At 39.6% G+C, this 26,318-nt stretch overlaps 1 protein-coding gene across 2 annotated transcripts; it reads left to right on the top strand.

Annotated features, from left to right (window-relative positions):
* Positions 1 to 2,874: 2,874 nt before the first annotated feature.
* Positions 2,875 to 5,808, top strand: LOC104227760 (agamous-like MADS-box protein AGL19). Of its 2 annotated transcripts, XM_070168625.1 has the most exons (8): positions 2,875 to 3,157; positions 3,680 to 3,761; positions 3,953 to 4,014; positions 4,508 to 4,607; positions 4,728 to 4,769; positions 5,035 to 5,076; positions 5,416 to 5,496; positions 5,602 to 5,808. In XM_070168625.1, exons 1-8 carry the CDS (start codon positions 2,976 to 2,978, stop codon positions 5,605 to 5,607), a joined length of 597 nt encoding a protein of 198 aa, XP_070024726.1. In that variant the 5' UTR covers positions 2,875 to 2,975; the 3' UTR covers positions 5,608 to 5,808. The 2 variants fall into 2 exon arrangements, with proteins under 2 accessions (XP_070024726.1, XP_070024727.1); XM_070168626.1 differs by lacking the exon at positions 4,728 to 4,769.
* Positions 5,809 to 26,318: the final 20,510 nt, after the last annotated feature.

Below are 26,318 nucleotides of genomic sequence, written 5' to 3'. Positions count from 1 at the left end.
GTATGGCTGCCTTCAGTTTTTCCCACGTCTCGAGAGCATCTTTACCGGCCTTGATGGCTTTGTATTTCACCTGCCACTAGAGTTTAGCATCACCATGAAGATACATGGCAGCAGTTGCTACCTTCTTAGCTTCTTCCAAGCCCCCCAGGACATCAAAGTACTGTTCGATGTCGAAGATGGTTTTCCACTTCTTTGGCATTTCGAACTCCACTATATGGCTTTGGCTCAGGAATTTTCAATTTTTGTGTTGCGGGGGACGAGGTTCACAGCACCCCTGATTTGGTTTCCGCGTCCTCGAAGAAGGCCTTGTAAAGCAGCGTTGACAATATTGAGTTGGCCTATCAAGTTGTCAATAGTTTGTTGCATGACAGTCACCTTGTCTGCCTTTTGTGACCTGTAGGCTAAATTCTTGGTACGCTTCTGTTGGAGGCTCTTGAATTTGCCAAAAATTTTGGCTGCCTTTGTGGCTGCCATTTGCCGGTCTCTTTCAGAGTCGCGACTGATGTTTTCTATGTCAACTTCGGCCTGGAGCATTCTGCTGTCCAGGTCATCCAACCTTTGCACTAGGCCAATTCTTATTTCAGGCACCATATCCACGATAGGCCGTAATACGTCAACCGTCTCTTCAAGGGCCGCAATGCGGTCCCCATGATTCACCATGGTCAGAAATGGTGGTAATGGCTATATGTTCCCTCGTCTGATATCAAGCCTATGCTCTGATACCAACTGTTATGCAGCGCCTTCTTGAGATTCCTTGGAAGGGCGACGTAAGGCTAAGCAACTGATATCAGTGTAGTCACTATTCACCAACTGAGGTCCCCTCTGCTAGACGAGATTGTCAGTGTCGTACGAGAAAATTAATCAAGAACAATTGAGAGAACATAAATGAGAATTGAGAATGAAAGAAAGCTTGATTGCATTAATGAAAGTTATTACAGAAAAGCAATGCGGTGTTAAGGGGGGGAGACACCAGTATAGAGAATTGTTTGCTTGCTAGAAAGTTTGATTTCTTGATCCCCCCTAATAGTGCTTAAAAAAAATAAAGCAAAGTTACAAGACTAGACTTAACTAATCTAGAGAAACATAATGAAAGTACATGAAATAAAACTACTCTATATTTACAATGAAAAGAACTTAGTTTTCTACAAGGAAGAAACAGGTTTGTTGTCAGCAACATTGTCTTTGGCTTCACGGTCTATGCGCGTGGTGTTGTCTGCGTGTGCGGCCCTATTGGCATCTGCCTGCGGCTGGGCGCTGGCGAGGGATATCAGTGGGGAGACAGAGGCACATGCGCGCTTGTCACTTAGCGCAGCCAAGACCACAGGACCGTCCGTGGCGCTAGGTGTTGGGAGGCTTGCTAGGATGCCACGGGGCGCACCCAAGGGGTCATGGGGCATGGCTGGAAAGCCGCCCATGACAGTACTCTCTTCACAAGGAGATCTTTACTTTGACTCAAGGAACTCATCTGTGTGAATATACTATTCAAGGTTGAAGGATTTATGGGATGAGTATGATTCAATGATGCCATCTCCTTCATGTGACTGTGAGAAATCAAAGGATTTTGCAGTGCATTTGCAATATCACCGCCTATTACAGTTTTTAATGGGACTGAATGAAGGTTATAGTTGTTAGGTGTTTGTCCAGATTTTCTTTCCATATTTGGTTTTCCTATTTCCACAACATATTTACCATAATAGGGTTTATCTTTTCCTAGAAGGAAAATATAATTCTTTCATATTTGGCTAGTCCCTTTTCTTGTAGGAAAATATTTGGAGTTCTATAAATTGAAGATTCGTCCTTCTCATCCAGTAGCATTCACAATATTGCTATATAGGGTTTGAGAGTCATATTTAGGGGGAGAACTTTAAGGGACAAGTGTTTTACTAGTAATGACTCTGAACAAAAACACACGCACAAGTGTTTTCAACAACTTTAAAAAGATAATAAAAAGAAAGACCAATCAGTAGCTTTTCTTTTTTACTTTCTTAATTTGATGGTTCAAAAATTCAAAGAAGCTAGCTTGGTGAACATCAGATGGTATCTATTTTGCTTCCTTCATGTGGTAATGATATTTATCTTGACTCTTTTTATTAAGAGGAAATTAAGATGGGCAACGTATTAAATAACTCCCTAACCGATGTTTCATGTCAAAAGTGCATGCCAGAAAACATTAGAGATCGCTAAATATAGAATTTAAACTATTTGTTGATTACAATATAATGGAGGCAATCTAGTTAAGACCAACAAAATATATATTTTGAAAACTTCCTTTTTTGTCTTGTCAGTATCACTACCCCTGAAATATCAACTTGAGTAATGTTACTTAATATTTAATCTCATATTAATACTTTATATTGGTGAACTCGAATTCTACAAGTAGTACGACGTATTAGCATCCAACTTATTTAATTCGACAGTTCGCTCTATAATTTATCATTTATGGACATTGATAAAATACATCCGTTTAGCAACACCTTAGGATGGCATAGTCTTAAAAGTGAAGGGCAAGGTTCCAATTTATCTAGTTTAGTCAAGAAAATTCGGACTGATAATAGAAAAGATTCTCTTTAATTAAGCAAAATATATAGTCTATTTTCTGTATAGAGCTTACACGGTGATTAGTACGCATACTCCTTATATCTTACTCAAAATAATAATTATTGTATTTCTTTAGTTTTTAGTTTTATTTTAAAGGCGTAAAGACGACACGTCATACTTGTGTTTTAGTAATAAAAAGCGATTATGAGACAATCTAAAAGTAAAATGAAATTGAGTAGATATGATATACGCCATGATTGGCAAGAGCGACGTCATGAAATTAATATCGAGGGTCATGCGTGTATATTAAGGTGCAATGAGTATTCGATCTCTTTTGAAACAAGAAGGGTAAAAAATTAAAGAAAAATTACTTGTGCAAGAATCAGAGGGGGAATTAATTAGTCCACTAATTATCTCTAGTAGAGAGATTAACAATAATGGGGAGAGGGAAAGTAGAATTGAAGAGAATAGAGAATCAAACGAGCAGGCAAGTTACCTTCTCCAAGAGAAGAACTGGCTTACTTAAAAAAGCATTTGAGCTTTCTATTCTCTGTGATGCTGAGGTTGCTCTTCTCATTTTCTCTCCCTCTGGCAAAGCTTACCAGTTCGCTAGTCATGAGTAAGTCTTATTTTTATTTTAATCTCCCTTTTTAGGGGCGTTCTTTGGGTTCATATTTTCTAACGTAGTAATATTTACTTGATTCGAGGGTCTATCAGAAATAACGTCTTTATCAGATCCTGGTCTATGCGATTTCACTGAGTATGTTTTTGTTGTTGTAACGTACGTTTACTTATAGTTATAAAAGTCCAAGTCCAGTAATTACTTTCTATTTCCTGAGGTATAACCAGTTTATTTCATTTATAAACTATAAAAGTAACTAATATAAATCCGTTAGGAATTAAGGTTTTGTTGAGAAATTATTTTGTTAAAAGTTTAAGGGTTTCAGGTTTCTTACGGAGTGTTAATTAAAGACCATTAATTAATAAAAAGCAGGCCAAACAAAGGCAAAGTATTCTGTAAAAGTTTGCATGTACAAAGGGGGAAAATCATCAAACTTTTGCTTCATGGGTTATTGGATTATACATGTTCTATTTTTTGTAACGAAATGCGAGATTAATACTTTTTTATTAATGGATGCAGCATTGATAGGACCATTTTAAGGTACAAGAATGAAGTTGGATTATCCAAAAGTACTAATGATCAAGGCTTCAGAGCTACGGAGGTAATTAATTTCTTCTTAATTCAACTTCTTTTAAGCGCCATAATGGAAAAGATATATAGTATAAACCAAGCAACATAGTTAGAGTAAATTTTATTATTTATATTTAATTTTTCTAACACTACTCTATGGAACTTTGTCACCATATATTAGTTTGATAAACTTTGACGAGTACTCTGCTTCTCATCGATTAGGTCCGGAGGTTTGAGATTGAAGACATGACCAGAACAATAGATGAACTTGAAGCCAGAGATAAGTATGTTTAAACTAGCGTTTGAACATATATTTGGTTGAAACTTGAAAAAATGAGTTCTTGAAGACAAGATGAAAAATAATTTTTGAAAGTTGAAATTGTGTCTGGACATGCATTTTACTTGAAAAGAACTTGAAGTTTTGTGAGTAAAAAACTTCAAAACCGCTCTAAAGTTGTTTTTGGGATATGAAAATTTTGTTTTCAAAATCTGCCAAAAAAATGGTTAAAATCTATAAACAAAGAGATATTTGAAAAAAAAAAATCCAAAATTTATGGTCAAACCAGAGCTAAATGTCTATTCAATATTACACCTTTTTAAACTAAATCTTTCATTTTGGGGGGGGGGGGGGGTTGGGGGGAGGGGGAGCGAATGGTATTAAGCTATTGCTCAGTTTTCATACTTTTGTATAGGTTCAATATGCTAATTCAGAAATGTCATGTATGAGCGTATACATCTTGCTATATATCCAATTGTATATAAATATATTCTGGGCAGGCATTTTGCTGGAGAAGATATATCAACTCTTGGTATGAAAGAATTGAAGCAGTTGGAGCGTCAGCTGAGAATTGGGGTTGAACGCATTCGTTCTAAAAAGGTGTATATGAAATAAGAGTGATCAGTAACTTAATAGTATATTTTTTAAATTGATTTCCACCAAATTCGTGATAATTGGTGAGCTACATCTAATTAGTTTATTTTTACTTTCATGTAACAGAGGTGTATCATTTCCGAACATATCAACTGGCTTAAGAGACGGGTGAGAATCTAATACGAGCGATATATATTTAGAGAATCTAATTTAATTGAAAATTTACAACAAAAAAATAATTAATTTGAAAATGTTTATGGAAAAGATGGGGCTCGTTAATTTTTTCTTGAATATTTTTGTATTAGACAACAGTTTCTAAATAAATCAGTGCAGAAATGTTAATCATTTAGAAATTAACAGAAGACATTTATCTAATTTAAAAGAAAAGAACTATTTTTAGTAATTAACTTCTGTTTATTCATCTTGTATGCAGCATAAAATCCTTCATGAGGAGAACATCCATCTCCAAAAGCAAGTGAGTAATGCTTACAATAGTACCACATAGTATTTCTTAATATTTCAATATTTGGTAGGGTTATATATGTTTTGGTCGTGTTTAAGTTTAAACTACCTAGTATTCTCAAATTCCAGAAGTAGCCCTTATTTGCGCAGTAACGTCTATCTGATGTATTGCAAAACTGAAAAAAAGAACAAGGTTAATAACATAGATCTCCTCTAGGTTTAATGAAGAACCATTTTACTAAAAATAGTTGATATATCTTTAACTGCCTGATACCTTTAATCCTTTATAGTTGATTTTGGTAAATTTTGTATGTCTCCAAATTTAACTATTTTATTATTCCAAAATGCACAGGTAAGGTTGCATGAGCTACGTGAAGGTGAAGGGAGCTCAACCATTCTCGATTCTGATGCAAGTTTTGAGTTAATTTCTAAGGTAATCTAAATTAAATATACTACATAAGTTTAAGAATGTTTATATCAATTTGCTTATTCTAACACTCCCCCCCCCCCCCATTTTACTTTCTTTATGGTTGTGTAGGGATGAGGATTTGAGGAATGATTTTTAGAGCTTCAATTGCATGGGCGCGTAAAGATGAAAAATACTTTCTTGTGTTGTTTGAATGTATTTATTAACTCGTTTCTAGAATTTCTAGGCCAAGTTAATGCCTGATTTGAAGGAAAAGAAAAACGAACTGTATTGTATTAATACTACATATTGAGTATGGTAGAGTTTGATTGTGTGGTATATTGCAAAGAAATTGCTATTTGCATTTTCTTTTGAAATTTTTCCCATTACATTGGATGCTTGGGAAGGGGAAGGGGAAAAAGACTAATGAATTGAACTTACACACAATGTCGGAACCATCAAAAGCTGGAATAACCGAGAGTGAGAAGGTCTACCTTCTCACTACTTTCTTCCTCAACATTTCCATAGCAGCAATGGACAACTCCCCACCCTCTGATCATCAATCTTCTCAAATTCCTCCTAAACCTCTGGATATCTTTCATGGAAATGAAAGTATTAATTCACCTACGTCAACACCGTGTAGGGAAAATCAACATGCTGATGAAGAAAATAATTCTTCAACGACTACACTAGCAAAAATACCCCAACACCACAACTCATCATGTAAGAAGATTCTCCTTTTGGACTCTATCAATATTCAGGTTTCTCAACCGGCACTAGATCCAATTACTACTCAAGATACCCTATGCAACTAGACTGCCAATTTCAAGACTTGCCTAGCCAAAATATTTGCTCCCAAGCAATCCAAGATCTTAATGATAACCTACAAGTCCCACTAAAGAGAAAACTACATCAGTTGTGGAAACCAAATGAAAACTTCACTCTTATGGACCTAGAGGCTGATTACTTCATCGTAAAATTCAATAAGGAGGAAAATATGTCCAGATCCCTCAGTAATGGACCATGGTTTATTAATGGTTACCACTTATTAGTCCAAAAATGGGAGCCACAATTTGTAGCCAGTGAGGCAAGACAATTAAAATCAGCAGTTTGGGTTCGTCTTCCCCAACTCCCTACTGAATTTTATGATTCTACCATTTTACAAAAAATTGGTAATACCATTGGCAGATTACTTAGGATTGATGCTTGTACTTCCTCTACTCTTAGAGGTAGGTATGCTCGACTATGTGTTGAAGTATCCATGGAAAAACCGGTTACGCCTTTTGTTTACATTGGAAGCTATAAACAACATAACATTATGAGGGTGAAAACTTTTTATGCACCAATTGTGGTAAATTAGGCCACAACCAATCAAAATGTTCAGTGCATTTATCACCTCCCAATACCAGTGAGAAACAAGGAAGTCCAGCAGATATCCCAAAACAAGACACTCAAAGTAATTGTGTGACTATCTCCTTTAACAAGAAAAAGAAGTCTATTGAAGTTAAGCAAATCCCAATTGCTAAGGTAACCAATCCAGGTACACGTCCAAAACTCAATGATACTGATATAGGTATGTCTTCTAATTCTCAAAAGTTTAATTTTCCTAAATTTAAATATATGTGAAACAATCTCTCCAATACACCGGCTACTGACTCAAAAGTTAGACAATACACAGACAAAAACTCTAACACTAACATCATCTCCTCCAATGTTGGCCAAAATTCTAATAATATTTTTGAGATTCTTCAAAATAAGGATGAAGAGCCCATGGTTTTCGAAAATGGTTTAGCAAAAAATTTGTCCATAACCTCAAATGCCCAATGTATGCAAAGCAGAAAAGACAAACTCCTACATGTGTCCAAGACTAATGACATCTTGAAACCGCACCCCAATCATTAGATGAAGCTTCCACTAAAAACAAAACTTGTAATTACTTGGCTACCTCTAGACTAAAGGAAATAACAAATCCTAAATCGGATATTACCACTATCCATACATCATCAACATTACATATGGACATGCATGCAAAGGAGAATGATCAAATGACAGATTACTCAAAGCACCTAGCAACAACAAAATCCACAATTTTTTTTATATATTCTCACACGCCAAGTCAATTACCTCGTATGCAGCCAAAGAAATCTATAGAAATCAAGAACCTTAGGCAAGCTACTAATCCTATTACCAACACTAACCAAATATATAACCCACAAGAAGAGAATGCCAAGACTCCCACTCACAACTAGGAGAAGGTTTCGGCTAGTTCACATACCAAAACAATACAGAATCCCTCCGATGGACAACCTTCCACCCATGACACCACAGTTACATAATCAACCACTATTCTTCACATCCCCCCCCTCAATCTCAAATTACCAACTGACTTCTTGGCTAAAAGCAGACATTCTAGTACATATAATAACCTTCAATATCCAAATCACTGCCCAGGAGATGGTAATAATAATCCAGAATACCCGTTACCTAGCCCAACTAATATCAGAAGAAATGCACATAGAAATGAACAACTACACCAATCAATCATGGATCAACAGTATCCTACACCTTCTATCCCCACACATGAATCACATACTAAACCAGGCCATGCAGGAACAGTAGTGTGACGACCCGGCCAGTCGTCTCTTGAGTTACTGCTCTATTTCCCCAATTTTTGCTTCTTATTGCTTTTTTTATTGGTTCTATGAGTGATCGGGTTGGTTGGCTTGGGTTCGGAAAGGATTTGGTAAGGTTTGAGACACTTAGTCTCTTTTGGGGAAGCTTAAGTTAAAAACGTCAACCGGAAGTTGACATATGTGTTAGAGGGCTTGGATGTGAGTTCTGATGGTTTGGATAACTCCGGGAGGTGATTTGGGACTTAGGAGCATGATCAGAATGAGTTTTGGAGGTCCGGAGTAGATTTAGGCTTGAATTGGCGAGATTGGATTTTTGGCGATTTCCGGTTGATAGGTGAGCTTTTGATATAAGGGTCGGAATGGAATTCCGAGAGTTGCAGTAGTTCCGTTGTACCATTTGGGATGTGTGTGCAAAATTTCAGGTCATTCGGACGTGGTTTGGTTGGGTTTTTGATCAAAAGCGTAATTCGGAAGATTTTGGAAACTTAGGCTTGAATCCGATATATTTTGGTTGATTAGATGTTGTTTGAGGTGTTTTGAAGATGGTATAAGTTCTAATAAGGTTATGGGATATGTTTGTGCTTTTGGTTGAGATCGCAGGGGCCTCGGGGTGATTTCGGATGGTTGACGGGGAGTTTGGAGTTTTGGTGAAGCTGTAGATTTTCTGCTTCTGTTGTTTCCGCACCTGCGGATTAGGGACCGCAGGTGCGATGTTGCAGATGTGTGGAAGCGGGCCGCAAAAGTGAAAAGGGGCCTAGGAAGGCTGGGGCTACAGAAGCGGCTGAGGAGCCGCACCTGCGATAGCGCAAGTGCGAGAAAAGGATCCCAAAAGCGAAAAGTGGTCGTTTAAGTGATGACCGCAGAAGCGGTCTATTAACCGCTAAAGCGGTGCCGCAGAAGTGACGATTTGTCCGCAGGTGCGGAATCCCTGGGCTAGAAAGTATAAATTGTTTCCTTCGCAATTTTTGAGCTATTCCACCATTTTTAAGTCGGTCTTTGGAGCTTTTTGGGCGATTTGAAGAAGGATTCAAGGGAACTTCATTGAGGTAAGGATTTTCGACCTAAAATTCATTCCTATGGTATTATTTCACGGATTAGAGCTATAGGTGATGGAATTTAAGGGTTAAAATTGGGGAAACTAGGGCTTGGTATTGGAGACCTAGACTTGAGGATTTGAGGGACCATTTGTGGTCGGATTTTGGTACTTTTGATATGTATGAACTCGTGGGGAGATGAGGAATCTATTGATGTGAATTTTATCGAATTCCGAGATGTGGGCCCGGGGGTCGGGTTTTGGAAATTTCGGGATTTAAGTTGTAAATTGATTATTTTCGCTTGGGCTTCGTTCCCTTAGCATATTTTGACGTCGTGATTCTGATTTTGGATAGATTCGATGCGAGTGGAGGACGATTCGAGGGGCAAAGGCGTCGCGGGCTAGAGATTTGACCGAGTTGAGGTGAGTAATGATTTTAAATGATGTCTTGAGGGTATGAAACCCTGAATTGCACACATTGTTGTGCTATATTGAGGTGACGCACACGCTAGATGACAAGCGTGGGGCCGTGCATTGTTGGGGATTGTGACTTAGTCCATCCCGAATGACTATTTTACCACATATTTGATTGAAAATTGTTTGCTATCTTCATATTTTGGACTGAATGCTATATTTGGGCATCGTGCCAACTATTTGAACCCTTAGGGGATTTTTACTGATATTTCCTCACTGTTTTGACTTTATACTTGAACTCAGTCATGCTATATTCTACTGTTTTCATAACTCAGCCATGTTTACTCTGCTTTAACACTTAAATGAGATTTTAAATGATCTTTTGAGCTGAGCATCATATTTTACTATTGCCCTAATGCTTGAGAGAATTTTAACTGAGTAAGGCCGAGGGCCTATGTTGTGAGGAAACACCGGATTATGATTATGAGGTCGAGAGCTTGAGATTTGTACGCCACGAGGTGGCTTGTTGATATGAGGTCGAGAGCCTAGTGATGAAGCCATGAGATGGCTTGATACTGCGCTTGGGCCGTACGGGGCCCCTCCAGGAGTCTGCACACCCCCAGTGAGCGTAGGTACCATTGTGATGTGAGATATAGCCCGAGGGGATAGTATTGTTTCTGAGTTATTGCCCGAGGGGCAGATTTGTTGACACTGTGCCCAAGGGGCGATTCTTTATGTGTTTATCTTTCCTATTTGCCTGTCATTTTCTTGCTTAATTGTTAAAAGGCATTTATTGAAGTTTTAAACTGAACTCGGCAATTTTACACATCTTTACTGCTTCATTATTTTACTGGCTTTTACTGCTTCCTTATAGCCTATAATGTGCCTTACGTGATTTCTTGCTTTTAGTCTTTATTTATGATTATTACTCATTGAGTTGGAGTACTCACTTTACTCCATGCACCCATGTGCAGATTCAGGCGCATCCACTAGCGATTGTTGATCTTTCTAGCTCAGGCGGATTCGAAGTTTTTCTAGGTAGCTGCCGGCGTTCCTAGCCCAGAGCTTCTTCCTTTATCTTATCTTCCTCTGTTTTAGATTTGTATTAGACTATGTAGACTTTTCTTGTATCATCCGGATTGTAGATGCTCATGACTAGTGACACCCTGGTATCGGGCTGTGTTGGTTTTACTTTCGCATTATACTATTTACTACTTACTTTGGGATTATTTATTACGTTTTAGACTTGATTCTTATTGTTTAATTGCTTAAAACTGAAATGGGAAAGTGTCGGCTGGCCTTGTCTTCATGAGAGGCACCATCACGACCGGGTCCGGGTTTAGGGTCGTGACAAGTTGTTATCAGAGCCCAGGTTACATAGGTCTCATGAGTCATGAGTAGGTTTAGTAGAGTCTCGCGGATCGGTACAGAGACATTGGTATTTATCCTCGAGAGGCTGTAAAACCTTTAGGAAAAATTCATATTCTTGAAATTTTTGTCGTGCGAATTGGTTGATCCGAGTACTAAACTTCTGTTATTCTATTCTCTCACAGATGGTGAGGGCACGCGTTACCGGTTAGGATGGACGACCATCAATACCACCAGTTGTGGCCACTAGAGGCCGAGGACACGGTCGTGGTTGCGGTAGGGGCAGAGGTGTGCCCCGCACAACAGCTAGGGCAACACATGCAGATCCACCAGCCGCCCCAGTTCAGGATCAGGTCCCAGTTGTGGACGCTTTAGTAGCACCAACTCAGGCACCAGCTGTGCCTATTATGATTCTGGGTCTTCAGAAGGTCTTGGCTCAGATTCTATTAGTTTGCACTGACCTAGATCAGGCGGTCTCAGCCACTACTGCCACAGCTACTTCTCAGACCGGAAGAGGCAATCAGACTCCCGTCGCTCGCACACCTAAGCAGGTCGTGCAGGGACTTCAGACAACGGGGGCACATCCAGCCCAGCCGGTTGCAACTGCTCAGGACTATGTAGTTCCTGCCATGCCAGAGGACGAGCAGCGTAGGTTGGAGAGTTTTGGTAGACTTCGGCCTCCGACCTTCAGTGGTTCAGAGGGCAAGGATGCCCAGGGTTTCTTGGATAAGTGTCAGTGGATGCTTCGTACAGTGGGTATTCTGGAGACCAGCGGGGTCGCTTTCACTACTTATCAGTTTTCTGGAGCTGCCTTCACTTAGTGGGAGACTTTTGAGAAGCGTAGGCCTATTGGTGCAGCACCCCTTACCTAGCAGTAGTTCTCCGTTCTCTTTCTGGAGAAGTATGTGTCGTGGTCTCGCAGAGAGGAGCTGCGCAGGCAGTTTGAGTAGTTGCATCAGGGAGAGATGACTGTGATGCAATATGAGATGAGGTTCTCCGAGCTAGATTGTCATACTATTTGGTTGGTTCCGACAGATAGAGAGAGGATTATGAGGTTTGTTGATGTCCTCACTCATCAACTTCGTATTCTTATGACCAAAGAGAGGTTAACTGGTACTACTTTCGAGAAGATTGTAGACATTGCTCGTGAGATTGAGTCTGCTCGTCGCCAGGAGCAAGAGGAGAGGGAGGCCAAGAGGCCTCGAGGATCTGGTAGTTATAGTGGTGCTCCTTCGAGAGGTTAGTTTCAGCACGGAAGAGGCCGTCCATTCAGGCATGCTCAACCAACTCGCCCAGGTTATCATGGGGCGTCATCGGGTCATGGTTCTCACAGTTCTCATCAGGGCCAGTCATCACTTAGTGCCCTTCCAGCTCAGAGTTCGCCCTGTGCTCCATCAGTTCAGGGCTCTTCTATGCTGAGTGCATCTGCTAGTTATTTCAGTGCTAGGGGTTCCCTTCAATCCTGGTCTCCAGCACCTAAGAGTCGTTATGAGTGTGGAGAGATGGGTCATATGTGGAGGCAGTGTCCTCGTCGCCTTGTGGGTTCATCTCAGTAGAGGAGTCAGCCATCGGCTTCAGCGTCAGTTACTTTACCACCACCCGCTCAGCCAGCTAGGGGTAGAGTCAGTCAGCTAGGGGTCGCCCTATAGGGGGAGGTCGATTAGGTGGCAGTCAAACCCATTTCTATGCACTTCCAACTAGACCAGATGCTATTGCTTCTGATGCTATTATTACAGGTATTGTCTCAGTTTTCCATAGAGATGCTTCTGTGTTATTTGATCTGATTCCACCTTTTCTTATGTGTCATCATACTTTGCTTGTTATTTGGGTACGCCCCATGAGTCTCTTGTTTCACCTGTTCATGTATCTACCCCGGTGGGCAATATTATTGTTGTAGACCGTGTGTACCAGTCGTATGTGGTGACTATTTGGGGTCTGGAGACCCGAGTGGATCTTCTATTATTGCGTATAGTGGATTTCGATGTTATTTTGGGCATGGATTGGCTATCTCCATGTTGTGCTATTCTGGACTGTCATGGCAAGACAGTCACATTGGCTATATCGGGTGTGCCAAGGATTGAGTGGCGAGGTGTGACTGAGTATGTTCCCAGTAGAGTGATCTCATTCTTGAAGGCCCAGCGTATGGTTGGGAAGGGTTGTCTTTCATATCTAGACTTTGTGAGGGATGTCGGTGCAGAGACTCCTAGTATTAATTCTGTTCCAGTTGTGAGGGATTTTCCTGACGTGTTTTCTGCAGACCTGTCGGGCATGCCACCAGATAGGGATATTGATTTTGTTATTGACCTGGTGCCAGGTACTCAGCCCATTTCTATTCTGCTGTATCGGATGGCACTAGTGGAGTTGAAGGAGTTTAAGGAGCAACTTTAGAAACTCCTTGATAAGGGGTTCATTCGGCCTAGTGTGTCACCTTGGGGTGTGCCGGTTCTATTTGTGAAGAAGAAGGATGGCACTATGAGGATGTACATTGATTATAGGCAATTGAACAAAGTAATAGTTAAGAACAAGTATCCTTTGCCTTGCATTGATGATTTATTCGACCAACTTCAGGGAGGAGAGTGTTCTCCAAGATTAATCTCCATTCGGGTTATCACCAGTTGAAGATCAGGGACTTGGATATTCTTAAGACAACTTTCAGGACCCGATATGGTCATTATGAGTTCTTGGTGATGTCTTTTGGGCTGACCAGTGCCCCAGCAACTTTCATGCATTTGATGAACAGCGTGTTCCAGCCTTATCTTAACTCATTTGTCATAGTCTTCATTGATGATATTCTGGTGTATTCGCGTAGTCAGGAGGAGAACCCGAAGCATTTGAGAGTTGTGTTGCAGAGATTGAAGGAGGAGAAGCTTTATGCAAAATTCTCCAAGTGTGAGTTTTGGCTCAGTTCAGTGGCTTTCTTAGGGCACGTGGTGTCCAGCGAGGGTATTCAGGTTGATCCGAAGAAGATAGAGGCGGTTCAGAGTTGGCCCAGATCGTCCTCAGCCACAGAAATTCGCAGCTTTCTTGGTTTTGCAGGCTATTATCGCCGATTTGTTCAGGGATTCTCGTCTATCGCATCACCCTTGACCAAGTTGACTCAAAAGGGTGCTTTATTTTTATGGTCGGACGAGTGTGAGGAGAGCTTTTAGAAGCTCAAGAAAGCCTTGACCACAGCTCTAGTGTTAGTTTTTCCATCAGCTTCAGGTTCATATACCATGTATTGTGATGCTTCGAGAGTTGGTATTGAGTGTGTATTGATGTAAGAGGGTAGAGTTATTGTTTTTGCTTCTCGTTAGTTGAATCCCCATGAGAAGAACTACCCCATTCATGATTTGGAGTTGGCTGCCATAGTTCACGCATTGAAGATTTGGAGGCATTACTTGTATGGTGTGTCTTGTGAGGTGTATACTGATCATCGTAGTCTCCAGTACTTGTTCAAGCAGAAGGATCTTAATTTGAGGCAGCAGAGGTGGTTGGAGTTGCTAAAGGATTATGACATCACTATATTGTACCATCCGGGAAAGGCCAATATAGTGGCCGATGCCTTGAGCCGAAAGGCAGTGAGTATGGGGAGTTTGGTATATATTCCAGTTGGGGAGAGACCTCTTGCAGCTGATGTTCAGGCCTTGGCGAATCGGTTCGTGAGGTTGGATATTTCGGACCCAGTCGAAGTATTGGCTTATGTGATTTCTCAGTCTTCCTTATATGATCGCATCAGAGAGCACTAGTATGATGATCCGCATTTGCTTGTCCTTCAGGACAGAGTTTAGCACGATGATACCAGAGATGTGACCATTGGTGATGATGGGGTGTTGAGTATGTAGGGCCGGATTTTTGTGCCCAATGTAGATGGGCTTCGGGAGTTGATTCTGGAGGAGGCCCATAGCTCGCGGTATTCCATTCATCCGGGTGCCGCAAAGATGTATTAGGATTGAGGCAGCACTATTGGTGGAGGAGAATGAAGAAAGACATTATGGGATTTGTAGCTCAATGTCTCAATTGTCAGCAGGTGAAATATGAGCATCAAGGACCGGGTGGCTTGCTTCAGTGGATGGATATTCTAGAGTGGAAGTGGGAGCGGATCACTATGGACTTTGTAGTTGGACTCCCACGGACTTTGAAGAAGTTTGATGCTATTTGGGTGATCATGGATCGGCTGACCAAGTCCGCGCACTTCATTCCTGTGTGTACTACTTATTCTACAGAGCAGTTGGTAGAGATCTATATCCGGGAGATTATTCGTTTGCATGGTGTCCCAGTTTTTATCATTTCAGAGAGGGGCACTCAGTTTACTTCACAGTTTTGGAGGTCTATGCAGCGAGAGTTGGGTACTCAAGTTGAGTTAAGCACAACTTTTCACCCTCAGACGGATGGGTAGTCCGAGCGCACTATTCAGATATTGGAAGACATGTTGAGTGCTTCTGTCATTGATTTCGGAGGGTCACGGGATCAGTTTGTACTCCTTACAGAGTTTGCTTATAACAACAGCTACCAGTCGAGTATTCAGATGGCTCCATATGAGGCTTTGTATGGGAGGCGGTGTAGATCTCCAATTGGTTGGTTTGAGCCAGGTGAGGCTAGGCTATTGGGGACAGACTTGGTGCAGGATGCTTTAGAAAAGGTGAAGGTAATTCAGGAGAGGCTTCGTATAGCGCAATCGAGGCAAAAGAGTTATGCTAATGGGAAGGTTCAGAATGTGTCCTACATGGTTAGTGAGAAGGTTCTGTTGAAGGTTTCGCCCATGAAGGGTGTTATGAGGTTTAGGAAGAAAGGTAAATTAAGTCTTTGGTTCATTGGACATTTTGAGGTGCTTCGGAGAATTGGGGAGGTGGCTTATGAGCTTGCTTTGCCACCCAACTTGTCGAGTGTGCACCCGGTATTTCATATTTCTATGCTCCGGAAGTATATTAGGGATCCGTCTCATGTTTTGAATTTCAGCACGGTCCAGTTAGATGATGATTTGTCCTATGATGTGGAGCCACTAGCTATTTTGGGTCGTCAGGTTCGAAAGTTGAGGTCAAAGGATATAGCTTCAGTGAAAGTGCAGTGGAGAGGTCGGCCCGTGGAGGAAGCTACCTGGGAGACCGAGCGGGAGATATGGAGCAGATATCCTCACCTGTTTGAGGCTTCAGGTATGTTTCTTGACTAGTTCGAGGACGAACGTTTGTTTAAAAGGGGGAGGATATGATGACCCGACCATTCGTCTCATGAGTTACCGCTCTGTTTCCCCCATTTCTGCTTCTTATTTCTTTGTTTATCGGTTCTATGAGTGATCAGGTTGGTTGGCTCGAGTTCGGAAAGGATTTGGTAAGGTCTGAGACACTTAGTCTCTTTTGAGTAAGCTTAAGTTGGAAAAGTCAACCGGATGTTGACTTATGTGTTAGAGGGCTCGGATGTGAGTTCCAATGGTTCGGATAACTCCGAGAGGTGATTTGGGACTTAGGAGCATGATCGGAATGAGTTTTGTAGGTACGGAGTAGATTTAGGCTTAAATTGGCAAGATTAGATTTTTGGCGATTTTCAGTTGATAGGTGAGATTTTGATATATGGGTCAGAATGGAATTCCGAGAGTTGCACTAGTTCCGTTGTGCCATTTGGGATGTGTGTACAAATTTTTAGGTCATTTAGACGTAGTTTGGTTGGGTTTTTGATCAGAAGCGTAATTCGGAAGATTTTGGAAACTTAGGCTTGAATCCGATATGTTTTGGTTGATTCGATATTGTTTGAGGTGTTTTGAAGATTTGTATAAGTTTGAATAAGGTTATGGGATATGTTTGTGCTTTTGGTTGAGGTCCCAGGGGCCTCGGGGGTGATTTCGGATGGTTGACGGGGAGTTTGGAGTTTTAGTGAAGCTGCAGATTTTCTGCTTCTGTTATTTCTGCACCTGCAGATTGGGGACCGCAGGTGCGATGCTGCAGATGCAAGGAAGTGGGCCGCAGAAGCGAAAAGGGGCCTAGGAAGGCTAGGGACATAGAGGCGGCTGAGGAGCCGCACCTGCGATAGTGCAGGTGCGGGAAAAGGATCGCAGAAGCGGAAAGTGGTCGTTTAAGTGATGACCGCAGAAGCGGTCCATTGACCGCAAAACGATGCCGCAGAAGCAGGGATTTGGCCGCAGGTGTGGAATCCCTGGGCCATAAAGTATAAATTGTTTCCTTCGCGATTTTTTAGCTATTCCACCATTTTTAAGTCGGTTTTTCGAGCTTTTGGGACGATTTGAAGATGGATTTCAAGGGAACTTCATTGAGGTAAGGATTTTGGACCTAAAACTTGTTCCTATGGTATTATTTCACGGATTAGAGTTATAGTTGATGGAATTTAAGGGTTAAAATTGGGGAAACTAGGGCTTGGTACTGGAGACCTAGACTTGAGGATTTGAGGGACCATTTGTGGTCGGATTTTGGTACTTTTGATATGTATGAACTCGTGGGGAGATGAGGAATATATTGATGTAAATTTTATCGAATTTCGAGACGTGGGCCCGGGGGTTGGGTTTTGAAAATTTTGGGATTTAAGTTGTAAGTTGATTATTTTCGCTTGGGCTTCGTTCCCTTAGCATATTTTGACGCCGTGATTTTGATTTTGGAAAGATTCGACATGAGTGGAGGCCGATTCTAGGGGCAAAGGCATCACGGGCTAGAGATTTGACCGGATTAAGGTGAATAATGATTGTAAATGATGTCCTGAGAGTATGAAACCACGGATTGCACATCGTTGTGCTATATTTAGGTGACGCACACGCTAGATGACGAGCGTAGGATCGTGCACTATTGGGGATTGTGACTTAATCCATCCCGAATGACTATTTTACCGCGTATTTGACTGAAAACTATTTGTTATCCACATGTTTTGGACTAAATGCCATATTTGGGCCTCGTGCCAACTATTTGAACCCTTAGGGGATTTTTACTGATATTTCCTCACTGTTTTGACTTTATACTTGAACTCAGTCATGCTATATTCTATTGTTTTCATAACTCAGTCATGTTTACTCTACTTTAACACTAAAATGAGATTTTAAATGATCTTTTGAGCTGAGCATCGTGTTTTACTATTGCCCGAGTGGCTTGAGAGAATTTTGACTGAGTAAGGCCGAGGGACTATGTTGTGAGGAAACACGGGATTATGATTATGAGGCCGAGGGCCTGAGATTTGTACGCCACGAGGTGGCTTGTTGATACGAGGCCGAGAGCCTAGTGTTGAAGCCACGAGATGACTTGATTTTGCGCTTGGGCCGTAAGGGGCCCCTCCAGGAGTCTGCGCACCCCCTGTAAGCGTGGGTACCCATTGTGATGTGAGATACAGCCCGAGGGGCTAGTATTGTTTCTGAGATATTGCCCGAGGGGCGGATTTGTTGACACTGTGCCCAAAGGGCGATCCTTTATGTGTTTATCTTTCCTATTTGCCTGTCATTTGCTTGATTAATTGTTAAAAGGCATTTATGAAGTTTTAAACTGAACTCGGTAATATTACACATCTTTACTGCTTCACTATTTTACTGGCTTTTACTGCTTCCTTATAGCCTATAATATGCCTTACGTGATTCCTTGCTTTCAGTCTTTAATTTATGATTATTACTCACTGAGTTGGAGTACTCACTTTACTCCCTGCACCACATGTGCAGATTCAGGCGCATCAGGTCCCACTAGCGAGTGTTGATCTTTCCAGCTCAGGCGGATTTGAAGATTCTCTAGGTACCTGCCGGCGTTCGCAACCTAGAGCTTCTTCCTTTATCTTATCTTCCTCTATTTTAGATTTGTATTAGACTATGTAAACCTTTCTTGTATCATCCGGATTGTAGATGCTCATGACTAGTGACACCCCAGTATCGGACTGTGTTGTTTTTACTTTTGCATTGTACTATTCACAGCTTACTTTGTGATTATTTATTACGTTTTAGACTTAATTCTTATTGTTTAATTGCTTAAAACTTAAATGGGAAAGTGTTGGTTGGCCTTGTCATCATGAGAGGCGCCATCACAATATGGTCCGGGTTTAGAGTCATGACAAGTGGAATCTTCCATAAACCCCCAACCAATTCATCAATCTTCTAATGAATCTACCATTCTTCCTATTGGAGGAAAGCATGATAATCAATTCGATCTTCATGCCATAGAGTCGCCATGCAGTCCAGGAATCCAACAATCCACCAAATATGGCCCTCGTAAATCTGGAGCCCAACATCCAAGTCAATGTGCCAGGACAAGATCCACCACAACATCCAGTAGAGGAAGAAAAAGAACACCTTCCACAAGGTACTCAACCGAGTGTGGAATTTTCAAGCCTAAACGAGGTAAAAATATTACTCTTCCCAGAATTATGGAGCAAAAAATACATATTCAGCTGCCCCAGCACCATGTACAAGTGCTCAATGCATGTTCGACCACTACAAGATCTCACAGTAGGAAAGCAGGCAATAATCTTAGTTCTATCAAGAAGGAGGAGCCACAACTTTTTTCAGTGGAGATGGAGTCCACTGTAACCAACTATAAGCATCTCAAATGAATAGTGCCACTACTATAATATTTTGGAACGTTAGAGGGGCCAAAAATGATGACCTCCGTCGTAATTTTATGGAATTAATCGACACTCACAAACCCTGTATGGTAGCCCTTATTGAGATTAGGATGTTGTTGCATGTCCCCCTTCTAAATGAATTCAACTTCTCCGAGCTCATAGAGGTTCCTTCAGAGGGCCAGTCAGGAGGCATGACCATCCTCTATAACCACAATGTGGTGACAGTGGAACATTTCACAAAAAATGGTCAAGAAATTCATGCTCTTTTAGAGGTACGCCCTTTTAACTTTAAATGTCTTTTTTCAGCTATATATGCAAGTACAAAAGTCCACCTTCGAGATATTACGTGGGATAACCTTAGAACTCTTTCACGAAATTATAAGGGACCTTGGATGTTAGGGGGAGACTTGAATGATATTATTAGTAGTAATGAAAAAATAGGTGGTAGACCACTGAAAACATCTAGGGCTTCAAAAATATGGAAAATATTGACTATTGTAATATCATTTACCTTGGTTTCAAGGGTAGCAAATTCACGTGGTCTAACCATAGGAAAAAGAAAGGGTTAATTATGGAAAAATTAGATCGTGTTTTAGCTAATGATGATTGGTTTAAATTATTTCCAAATATTACCATTACTCATCTCCAAAAACCCACTCGGATCATAAACCAATTCTAGTAAAGTTAAATAATATCAATCACCACTGTACAAAAAATTTTCGTCTTGAGAATATTTGGTGCACTCATCCAAATTTTGGTAACATTGTCGCTAACCAATGGAGGAATAAAGACTTAATGGAGGCTACCAAATCCTTCACTAACTATATTAAAATATGGGGTAAGGAACACTTTGGTAATATTCTTAGGGAAAAAAAATACTCCTAGCCAGATTAAATGGTATCCAAAAATTCCCTAATTATAATCGTAGCTTCTTTCTTCAAGAGTTGAAAGATAACCTTCTCAGAAACTATAATAACATCCTTAAGTTTGAAGAAGACTATTGGAAATTAAGGTCCATAATTAATTGGCTTAACGAGGGTGATGCTAACAATAGGTTTTTTCAAATCAGTACCTCTAATAGGAAGAGACAAAACCACATTAGCTTTTTTAGGAACAGTGAAGGTGTATGGCTAGATAATCACCAAGATATCCTTAGTCATATCCTTGAACACTTTACCTCTCTATTTACTACTAATCATACATATACAAATTGGACTCACATGTTACATAGTCCAACTAGTTTCCATAATATTGACCTTACAACATTAGATAAACCCTTGCTTGATTGTGAAATTAATATAGCTATTTTTTCCTTTAAGACTTTTAAATCTCCGGACCCTGATGGATTGCACCCTTTTTTCATCAAAAATACGGAAAAATTATAGGAAACTCTGTTAGGACTTTCTGTCAAAAATATTTTAGTGAACATGCCATCCCTCCAGAAATTAATACTACCTATCTCTACCAAATTTCAAATTTCCTAATGCAAACAATCTCAATAATTTTAGGCCAATTAGTCTATGCAATACTATCTACAAGATTATCACAAATATAATTGCAAACATGTTAAAGCCAATGCTTACTACTCTCATAAGCCCTATTCAATCTAGTTTCATCAAAAATAGAAGGACCAGTGATAATGCCATTATTATTCAAGAACTCATTCATCAATTTAAAAAAACAAAAGGAAATACGGAAAAAATGCTGGTCAAAATTGACCTTGAAAGGGCATTCGATAAGTTAGAATGGTCTTTCATATGCAGGACCCTTTTATTCTTTAAAATACCCCCAATATTGTCCAAACTAATTATGTTCTGTATATCTATATCATCCACATCTGTTCTAATCAATGGAACTAAAACCAAGTTTCTTCACCCATGTAGGGGTATCAGGCAAGGTGACCCAATATTCCCCTATATATTTATTCTATGCATGGAAATATTATTAAATTACGTAAACCAACTAGTGGATATTAGGGCATGAGATCATGTTATGATGGGCAATGATAGTCCTCCTCTATCCCATCTTTTCTTCGCAGATGACTTGATTTTAATTGAAAAAGCCAACAATAAAATTACCTCATCTATTAAGTTTGTCCTTAAACACTTCTGCGACCTTTCTGGGCAAACTATAAACTAAATTAAATCCAAAATTATATTCTCAAAGTATTGTAGCAAAATAACTACCTCAAATATCTCACATTCCCTTGGGATAAAGGAATACAATTCTTTTGGCAAATACCTAGGTTTCCCTATAATTAATAATAATCTCAATCACAAAGATTACCAATTCATTATCGACACTATGAGAAGTACGCTTTCTGGGTGGAAATGTGATAAACTAAACCTGGCTGGTAGAAGTACTTTAATTACATCAACTCTCTCCAGTCTACCAGCATACTACATGCAATACACATTGCTTCCCCCTAAAACTCTTAAGAAAATCGACCAAATTCAAAAAAAAAAATCTTTGGGGCACAAGTGATCATAAAAGGAAACTTCACCTAGTCAATTGGGATCTGGTTACTAGAACTAAAGAGGATGGAGGATTAGGGTTAAGAAAAGCTCGTTTAAAGAACCTAACCTTATTAGCAAGTCTAGCTTGGAGATTAGCTAACAACACCACCAATTTATGGGCAATTACCCTTCTTAAAAAGTATTCTCATAAGCCAAGTGAAAAGGTTCATTTGGAATAATATCATTAAAGGATGAAAAATATGCCAAAAAGGTATAATTTGGTCCATCCACAATTCCTCATCTCTTAATCTGTGGGAAAATAGATGGATCCCCAACTCAAACACCCTTAGAAGCTATGTCATTGGTCCTCTAACCAAAGAGGAAGACTCCTTTAGGATATGTGATATTATATCCGAAAATAAGTGGAACTTGGGAAAAATTACCTTTGTTATCTCGGAGAAAATAGCTGCAAATATTCTTTCAACATTCATCCCTATTGATAACAGTAAGGATTCCATATCCTGGGATAGCAACGCTAATGGGATTTTCATGTCTAACTCTTGTTATGAACTAGTTGAAAGTAAAAATTATCCTTAGATAAACTGCAAATGGGTATGGAACTTGCATTGTCCTAACAAAATTAAGTATTACTTATGGCTTTGTAACCTCAATAGACTACCATGCAGCAAATATCTATCCCAAATAGGCTTGAACATAGATGAGAAGTGCACAATTTTTCGTAAAGAAACAAAATCTCTTATGCACATCTTCCTCACCTGCCCTCAAGTCCATACTCTATGGCACAAACTAGGCATTAATACTAGTAAGTTCCAACCAAAGTGCCATAACTGGCTCCAATCTCTTACAATGGAAGATCCATAAATTCTACGCAATAATCTAACTTGGAATACTTTGTTCCCTTTTGTAATTTGGAATATCTGGCTTACAAGGAATAATAAATATATAAACAACGCTATTATCCCTCTATCCCTTACTAAGATCATTAACCAATCCATCGAATATATTTTTCTAACGGATATAGAATCCAATTGGGATAGGAAAAGCAACCTAACAATCAACTAGATTAAACCTTATTCAGGCTAGTATAAGCTTAATATAGATGGTTCTTTTAAAAAGGAAAATGCTACTGGAGGCATACGAGGGGCAATAAAGAATCAGCATGGTGACCGGTTAATAGGTTTCTCTTCCAAAATTATCACAAAGAATATAATCCATGTAGAGCTAATGACGCTCTACCAAGGGCTTTGTATAGCAAACAACAAGAAGTTATTTCCTTTGGAAATTGAGACTGATGCTACACATGTAATCTCTTTTATTAACGAAGGTTGTAAAGCTTATAAATCTATTATTAATTCATGCAGGTTGCTTCTGGCACAAATGGGCACGGTAGAAATGCATCACATCTTCAGGCAAGGGAATGAGGTAGCCTATATCCTAGCAAAGCATGTGACGGCCAACTTAGTATTAAATAAATTAGAATTTTGGTTATTTCCACCACCTTTTGTTCTAGTCAGGATGCTAGCGGACAAGGGTATTGAGGGTGTTATAAAAATAATTTTCTTTAAATATTGTAGAATCCTTGCTACTCTAGGTAATCGTCATGTCATGCATGAATTACCATCAATCAATAATCCCCAGGATCATAACTACTACTGTAATGCATAACGTTTTGGTTTAATAGAATAAATATCTTTTCCTTCAAAAACAAATGTCGGAACCAAAAATTTATATAAAGGGATTTAAAAAATGTTATAGGATGTCACAATTGCAATTTGAACCTATAACTGTTTAGCCCAAAAATAGATTTCTACGTCAAAGCTAATATTAGAAAAAAATCGGGTTACTAATAACAAAAATTACTTCACTTTCTTAGTAATTCAAAGAATAGAAAAAATACTAGAAATAATAGATAAGAAAAGAAAGCTTAATATTGATCGCTAATCTCTCCCAGAATTGCGATTTGAACAGTTTGAATAAAGTAAAGACTAATTGCATAATATTCAAAAATATTCAGATGCCTTTACAAATTATAACGACTTCCCTACTTAATTCTGGCTCGTTAATGTCATTAATTTCTTTGATTGCCCGTTACCATAGTTAATTGTATTGGTTATAATAATGTGATGATCCGAAAAGTCATCACTTGTTTTAGAAATAAATTCTATATTCTGAGGCCTAAAAACTTCCTATTTGTCTCATCTCAATTTGCGTGCATGGTCCGGACGTATATCCAGAAAGCTTTTATATGAAAATATGAGAAATAGAAGTTTCTAGAGTTAAAATTTGATTATGGTTGACTTTGGTCAATATTTTGAGCAAACGGACCCGGATCTGTATTCCGACGATCCCGGGAGGTCCGCAGTAAAATATGGGACTTGGATGTATGTCCGAAAAAGAATTCCGAGGTCCCAAGCCTTAGAAATTAATTTTTGAAAGAAATTATTTTGCTGAATTATTTATGAAATAAAGAAAAGAATTAATGTTTGAAACCATTGGTATCGGGCCCGTATTTTGGTTTCGGAGCCCGGTACAAACTTGTTATAGTATTTAATTGATAACTGAGAAATTTGGTGAAAATGGAGTTTATTTGACGTGATTTGGACGTCCGGCTGAGAAATAATGAACTTTAAGTGTTCTTGAGAAAAATGATGAGTTTTGTGGTTTAATTCATAGTTTTACATGTTATTTTCATGATTTGAACGCATGAGCAAGTCCAGATGATGTTTTTAGACTTGCGTGCATATTTGGTTTAGAGCCCCGAGGGCTCGGGTGAGTTTCGGATAGACCACGGGATGTTTTACACTTAGAAATGATTGTTGGTTTTCTATTCTGGTGCACAGTGATTCATTGTGCTATGCGATCGCATAGCAACTACCGCGATCGCATAGAGTAAATTCTGGGGGGTCACCATTTGTGCTATCTGGATGCATAGCTTCTCACGCTATCACACTGAGTTAACTAGGCCTGGGGGAAGGGAAACATATTCTCCTCTATGCGAACGCGGCCAGGCAGGTGCGAACGCGAAGGCCAATTAGGCCTGACCCTATGCGAACAAGGACAGACCCATGCGAACGCATAGAAGGTCTGCCCAGCTATATTCTAACATTTTAAAACACGGACAGAACCCTTTCTTTCACCATTTTTCGAAGACCACAGCCCTTAGAACGATTTTCTTCAACAATTACCATCCCCAAGTCATAGGTAATCAATTCTAAACTTTGTTCTTTCAATTCCTTATTGTTTTTCATCATTTTAAATCAAAAATCAAGGGTTTTCATGGTAGAAATTAGGAATTTGGGTAGAGTTAGGGCTTTTTGAATAATTAGAATTTAGACCTCGTTTTGGGGTCGGATTTTGAAACTAATTGTATATTTGGGTTCATGGGGGAATGGGTAATTGGGTTTTGGTTTGAACCTCAGGTTTTGACCATGTGGGCCCGGGGACGATTTTTAACTTTTGGGAAAAACTTTAGAAAACCTATTTTCATGCATTGGAATTGATTTATTTTGCATTTATTGATATAGTTAAGTAACTTGTGGCTAGATACGAGCGAATTGGTGGTGGAATCAAGAGGTAAAGTGATAGTTGAAACTTGAATTGTGTTCTCGGCATCGAGGTAAGTGTTTGGTCTAACCTTAGCTTGAGGGATTAGAAGTTGTATCCTATTTGCTATATGTTATTTGTGGAGTATGGCGTATAGGCATGGTGACGAGTATCTATACGTTGGTGTCAAGCATGCCCGTGAGTCTTATATTATGATTATTATGACTCCATTTGTATTGTTCATGCCTTATGTGATGATTTCTACTGTTGAGTAAAGCTTGTGGAAGTAGTATTGGAAATTGAATATTGAGGAGAGTTGGCTCAAGTTGTAAAACGAATTGTGGAAGTAAAATTGGTAATTGAACCTTATAGAGCATTGGCTCAAGTTGTGTAGTGAGTTGTGAAGTAAATGTGAAAAAGAGAAGAGGATTATTATATTGTCTCCCTTGCCAGGAAGTTATTGTTTTTAATGCTATCTCCCTTGGCTAGATGTTGACATTTTTGGTATTGTTCCCTTGCCGAGATTTGATTGTTGTACTATTGTTCCCTTGTCGGGATTTTATTGTGATTTCATTTATTTCCTTGCCCTTATTTCTTGTGATTATTGTTTGAGTGAGGAAGAGTGTTAAAGCACGAAGGGTGATGTCGTGCATTGTTTTGGTGAGAGAGTGTTAAAGCACGAAGGATGATACCGTATATGATTTTGCGATGAAGAGTGTAAAAGCACGAAGGGTGATGTCGTGCCGCACGATGTACAATTCCATGCTGATTATATTGATTTTATGGTCGGACGAGAGTAAAAGCACGAAGGGTGATGCCGTGCAGATTATATTGATTCTTATGGTGAGGATGAGAGTAAAAGCACGA

This window comes from Nicotiana sylvestris, chromosome 3 (genome assembly GCF_000393655.2).
Source record: "Nicotiana sylvestris chromosome 3, ASM39365v2, whole genome shotgun sequence".
Taxonomy (NCBI): domain Eukaryota; kingdom Viridiplantae; phylum Streptophyta; class Magnoliopsida; order Solanales; family Solanaceae; genus Nicotiana; species Nicotiana sylvestris.
Note: the sequence above shows the minus strand (reverse complement) of the source record. Positions and strands in the feature narration are given on the sequence as shown.